The sequence below is a fragment of the Hyposmocoma kahamanoa genome, unplaced genomic scaffold (assembly GCF_003589595.1).
Source record: "Hyposmocoma kahamanoa isolate Upper Pololo Valley unplaced genomic scaffold, ASM358959v1 88123, whole genome shotgun sequence".
NCBI lineage: Eukaryota > Metazoa > Arthropoda > Insecta > Lepidoptera > Cosmopterigidae > Hyposmocoma > Hyposmocoma kahamanoa.
Window position 1 is genome coordinate 8984 of NW_020654474.1, and position 6070 is coordinate 15053.

The 6070-nt window shown below is 46.3% G+C and overlaps 1 protein-coding gene across 1 annotated transcript; it reads right to left on the reverse strand.

Annotated features, from left to right (window-relative positions):
- Positions 1-242: 242 nt before the first annotated feature.
- LOC113236084 (protein NYNRIN-like) lies at positions 243-4721 on the reverse strand. Its single transcript, XM_026472070.1, has 3 exons — positions 4704-4721; positions 1493-3081; positions 243-957 (listed from the first exon to the last, which is right to left on the reverse strand). The coding sequence occupies exons 2-3, from the start codon at positions 2802-2804 to the stop codon at positions 641-643; spliced, it is 1629 nt and encodes a 542-aa protein (XP_026327855.1). The 5' UTR covers positions 2805-3081; positions 4704-4721; the 3' UTR covers positions 243-640.
- Between the last annotated feature and the right edge of the window lie 1349 nt (positions 4722-6070).

The window sequence follows — 6070 nt, forward strand, 5'->3', positions numbered from 1 at the left end:
GTCCAATTGAGGACCTTGTCCTTTTCATTTAACCAAAATATCTAGTCTGCATTATCAATGTAATAATACTTCTAAGTAATATTTGTAATACGCAAATCAGGAAAGACGTACCAAACATCGGATACTTTTTGAACATTCGAGAAAAAAAACACTAATATAATAATTAAAAATGTATATTTATGTATAATAAATATATATATAATTAGCTAGAAAAAGGATTCGAAATTAAAAAAAAGAGAACATCTAACAAAATTTTAACGAACTTTTATTAAATTTACAAATTATTGTTTTCTTAAGCCTAAAGGAACGAAGTATCTTTTAGTACAAGATGTCTTACCGTGCTTACGCAATTGCTCACAACACTTTATCAAATCAAATCACATAAGAATCAAAATAGTAACAAGTAACAAAATACATAAGAAAATCGTTAACAAATGGCTCACGTCACCGATGATATCCGAGCGGGCGCCGACAGGTGAATGCCTCGCTCTGGACCCGTTCTGCTTTTATATCGTGGTGAAGGACGGTGCACAGCCGAGAGGGGTGTACAGCTTACACGGCCTCTCCTGATGATGGGGCGTCCTCGACCCGTAATGTTAAAGTAATCCCCCTGCCGCTAGGCCGGGCGTCGACAACAATTTTATGAAGATACTGCCTCGTCGTCCGACCCCAAGAGAGGCATAGAAAGACCCACTGTAGGAACAGGAGGAGGCTGGATGGTACTACGACCAGCAACATCAACGCACAACGGTGTTGGCTCATCATCTGAATCCAGGAGCGGCATGGACGGAGCAGCTGCTAGAGAGGAATGTGGTGCTGTAGCACCAGATTCGGAGGTGTCGGTACCCGACGGCTCAGCTCTGTCATCGTCCGGATCCAACAGGAGCCTGGGTGGAACCGCTGCAGGAGGATCGGACGGCGGAACAGCGCCAGGTCCATTTTCCTCTTCGTCGTCATCTGAGGACAATATTCGTTAAAGCGAACAGATAGTTCAGTCTTACATTTATCTCAAGCACGCTTCTTACAAACGACTTTCATTTAATTCAAGCTTCCACAGTCAACCGTCTAGTCACTCTCTTTACATACAAATTTCATAAGTCATTTGGTATTACATAGCAATAAGCACGTAACTTAACGCAAAATAGTTAAATGGCCTGTTTAACTATTTTACGCTTCATGTGGCAATATCTAATAAGGGAGAGCAGCTCGATGCTTCACGAGGCATATAACGCGTTGTACCTGCAAAGAGAGACACGACAGCCGCGTCCGTCCGACTAGCGACTGTATGCTACGGATCATAAGTACTCAATACTTATGTCAGCGACTTGACGACCATGCACCAACGCCGGGCGACCTGACGACAAACGCCAGCGCCACGACGACTTGATAACATGCGTCAACGCTAGTTGACTACCAATGTCAACTTTGTGCGACTTGACCGCAGGGTCAACGCTGTTCGACCAATGTAGCAAAATAACACTGCGTTGCTTACTCGCGAAGAATGCAGCGCATGTCTCGGGACACCACTCGCCCCGCCAAGGCACCATGTACTGTGCCGCAGCCTGCGTTGTCTTCCCGTAGCTGCCGCTTAGAAGTTGTAGCTCGTAGCGACCGCAGGGTAGGATGTTGACCACGCGATATGGGCCACGCATCCCTGGATCTAATTTTCCTGTCGACTGTGAAAATTTGATAACAAACACATGGTCGTCTAGGTTGTATTCGCGTGGCGAACGTCGATTTCGGTTGACACGTTCGTCTTGATGGGCCTGATTTTCTTTGAGCAGTTCACGTGCTCGACTCCTAGAGATTTCACGAAAAGCTTGTCGGTTGGGTGAAGAGTTTTCGAGAGCCAAGTCGCGAACTAACGTTCGAATGATAGGTGTAGTCCCATCGGTACCAATTAGGAGGTTAAGAGGTGACATTTGTGTGGTCTTCTGTTTGGTGATGTTCAGGACGAGCTGGAGTCTCCATAACGTTTGAGACCACGACGCACCTCGCTGGTTGGTCTCGATCCTGATCATATTGAGGACCGTGCGTACGTACCTCTCCACCTGGCCGTTCGCATTGTGCATCTCCGGCGTTATGTAGTGAAGATCGCATCCTAAATCATTAATCCACCTAACAAATTCACTGGACTCGAACATGCGTCCTTTGTCCGTGACCATCAATTTCGGAACACCAAAATAAGACACCGCTCGAGTGACAATTTGTTTAAGTTCACTGGCGTCTTGCCGTTGCATGGCATGTAGTAAACAGAACTTCGTAAAAGCGTCAACTATGATGAGCACAAATTTGAAGCCCTCGGACGCTGGTAGTGGCCCGAGCGCATCCACATGTACTGTGCTGAAGGGATCATCGGGCTTCGGCCATGAACTTATCGTTTGTAGGGGAGCTCGTGGGACGCGTTTCTTCGAAATGCACGCTAGGCAGTGAGCCACGTATTTGCTTACAAATTGCCTAAGTCCCGGAAACCAGAAGTGTCGCAGGATGAGGTCCACGGTCTTCTCTGCTCCAATGTGCTCGTGTTCGTCGTGGAACACTCGTAAGAGACTGAGTCGATGGCCTTTAGGGATGTAGCACAAGATACGTGGTGACTCACCAATTGGAGTATACTTGTAGCAGAGGAGATCGTTTTGTACTAGGTATCGGCTGGCGTCTAGTTCACCATCGCGAAGCTTCTGCATGAGGTCTTGGGTTTCGCCATCGGCTGCCTGGGCGATCTGTGCCCAATTCCTTGGTCTGGTGATTTGGTTAACTGTATGGGAGATTGGGTTTCGACTCAGGTAGTCGGCGTGCTGCATCATAACACCTTTCCGGTACTCAATGGTGAAATCATAGTCCTGGAGGTAAATCCACCAACGCGCTACGCGTGGAATGAGGTCCTTTTTACGCTCCGTAGATTTCAGGGCATTACAGTCTGTGACCACTTTAAAGTTCAGTCCTACGAGGTAGTGCCTGAAATGCTGGAGAGCTTTTACAACTGCTAGCGTCTCTAGCTCGTAGGAGTGATACTTATTTTCGGCTCCCTGAGTTACCTTGCTGAAGTATGCAATAGCGTGCTTCTTACCGTCAGAGTGTGTTTGCAGTAGAACGGCCCCGTACCCAGCACTGCTGGCGTCTGTATGTACTTCCGTGGGAAGCTTGGGATTAAAAATAGTCAGGACCGGCTCCCTAGTAAGGTGTGTGATCAAGTCCTGCCTAATAGCCTCGTGCTCAGCATTCCAATGGAATTCAACTGCTTTTTTAGTTAGGTGTGCGATAGGGGCAGTTTTTGTCGCGTAGTCTTTTATATAGCGTCTAAAATACCCGGCGAGGCCAAGAAATTGACGCACCTGTCGTACATTCTCGGGGGGAGACGTGTTCACTAGGGCTTCCACCTTTCGCGGGCTCGGCCTCACCTGACCACCACATACTACTCTCCCTAAGTATTCAACTTCAGTCACGAGGAAAGAACACTTGCGCAAGTTTATGGAAAACCCAGCTTGCGTGAGTGTTTGTAGAACTCTTTTCAACAGTTCGATACCCTCGCTCACGGTGTTACTCAACAGAAGCACGTCGTCTACATACACCAACACGTTGCCCTTGTCGATGAAACTTCGCAACGTATCATTAATGATGCGTTGGTATACGATGGGCGAGTTTGCCAACCCAAATGGCATTTTCACGTATTCGAAGTGCTCCTCTGGGGTGACAAATCCCGTTAAATGTATGCACTCCTCTTTGATAGGGATCTGGTGGAAACCAGTAGCCATGTCGAGACTTGAAAAGTATTTAAAATTTCCTAACCTATCGACATGGTCGTCAATGAGCGGAAGAGGGTATCGATCTTTTACTGTGATTCGATTGAGGGCTCTAAAGTCCACACAGAGTCTATCCGAACCATCACGCTTCTTGACTAGTATGATGGGGCTTGCGTACTCAGACTTAGATCTCCTAATCACGCCTTTGTCTAACAAATCCTTGGTAATGTCGCGAACCTTCAATTTTTCTTGATAAGACAGCTTATACGGCCGATAAACTACCGGCGCGGAGCTAGTTAATTTTATCTCCATCTGACCCGTCTTCACTGTCGAAGAGGCCGTTCCGGAAATTAAAAATTCTTTAAAATCATCAATGACCGCCATTAAAATTTCGCGATCATTACCCTGTAGGGGGGTCTGTACCGACAGACCGTCTTCTTTCACAGTGTTAACGTGTCGGATAGACATATGGTCGGAGTGAGTGATATATTGTCTGTCTTTGGTTCGTACGTACGTCACTCCGTCACGGTTAAGAACGTCGGTGCCGATTATGATAGGCGTATTCATACAAGATGACGGCACTACTACCAAATCGGCTTCGATTGCTATGTCGCTAAACTCTAATGTCACCGTGACGTAGGACTTTGAAATTATTTCCTTATCACTAATGCCCTTAAGTACACAATATCTAGGTTTAGGTTGACACAATAGGTATTTCAGTACATCAGATGAAATGAGAGACACATTGAGGGCACCGCTGTCTATGAGAACGTCGACCGGGACACCATGCATCACAGCTGTAACAACATCATTTTTCGGGTGACGTGTGGACAAGTCGGAACAGAGGTTAACTTTATGCTGGTTACGGGACTCGGAGCGAGCCTTTGCAAAACACTGGTCTTCACTATGACCGACTTTCTTACAAAAAGAACACTGATTGCTAGTATTTGTTACGGGTGTGTTGCTAGTACTTGGAAAAGCCGGGTTAAATGTTCTCGGCTTCTGTGTACAATATTGTTTCGTATGGCCTCTTCTGTTACAAGTAAAACATTTTATATCTGACCTACCGCCTGCTTTTTGTAACGGGCGTCTCCCCAGAGATGACGTAGAAGCACGGGTGTCCGGCTTAGCACGGTTAGGTTTGGTGTAGATGGACAAAAATGATACTAAATTGTCGGAAGTAAGATTCGCGTTCGCCGCAGCGGCGCGAACCTGAGGATTGTCAATACCTCGGATAACAATGAGGGTACGTAGTTCATCGCTTAGGCCTTGTACCACTCTTAAACGTAATAAAGTGCGACGTGCGTATTCTGCGTATGTTTGATATTTATCTGAGGTTTCATTCATAGCGTTAAAAAGTATATTCGCATAATCTAATTTACTAGGGCAGAGTGGTTTAAACTCCCGTTTAAAATTAGACCAAGACCGGTCATTAGTTATCCACTCGCTAAGCCAGATCCTAGCGTCTCCCTTCAAACATGATGCTACCCGAGACAAGCACTCAGGATCGCTCCAGCCGTTCGCTTCCTTGGCGCGATCTACTTCCTCGCACCATACGTTGATATTATGTAAAGTGGGGTCAAAGTTGGAAACGAAATAGTGTTGGGACCTAATGGGTTGCATGGTTTTTATTGCCTCTAACAATGCCTGCGCGATCTTGGACGTCTCAGGATGTTGAGTAGAACGCTTTAGTTTACACGATCGGGAACTGTCATGACTCACCACACTAGCAGACCTACAACGGGACGACCTATCTCGAGATTCCGTTTTACGTGAACGAAGTACTTCACGACGTGTGTTACTCATAGACTGGCGCGGCGGCGTCTTACTTCGCAATTCGCGGTCGCGGCGGGACCTATCACGCGACGAATTACGCGAACGACGTTGATGCCGACGTGTGTTGCTACGGATCACACTACGAGAGGATCGTTTACATGTTTTGCGCGAATGAGACCGTGATTGGTCGCGACGAGAGCGTTTCATGCAACGTTTTGAACCGCCGCAACGAGAAACGGAACAAGAACGAGTCCGTACACGGGCACGCGAGCCACTTTGTGAACGATTACGTTTACGACCACGGGAACCACTTCTCTCCATCTTAGTATAGCACCTTCGTACTCGATGGAGCACAGAAAGAACGATACAAATAGCCAAAAGCGTAATCACAATAAAGCAATTTCAAATATTTGAAAATTAACGGAAAAAAATTAGGTAAGCGTAATGGCAAATCAAAGATACTTCGTGTCCTACTTCATAAGGACGAATTTCGTATCCCACTTCTGAAATTAGCTAGAAAAAGGATTCGAAATTAAAAAAAAGAGAACATCTAA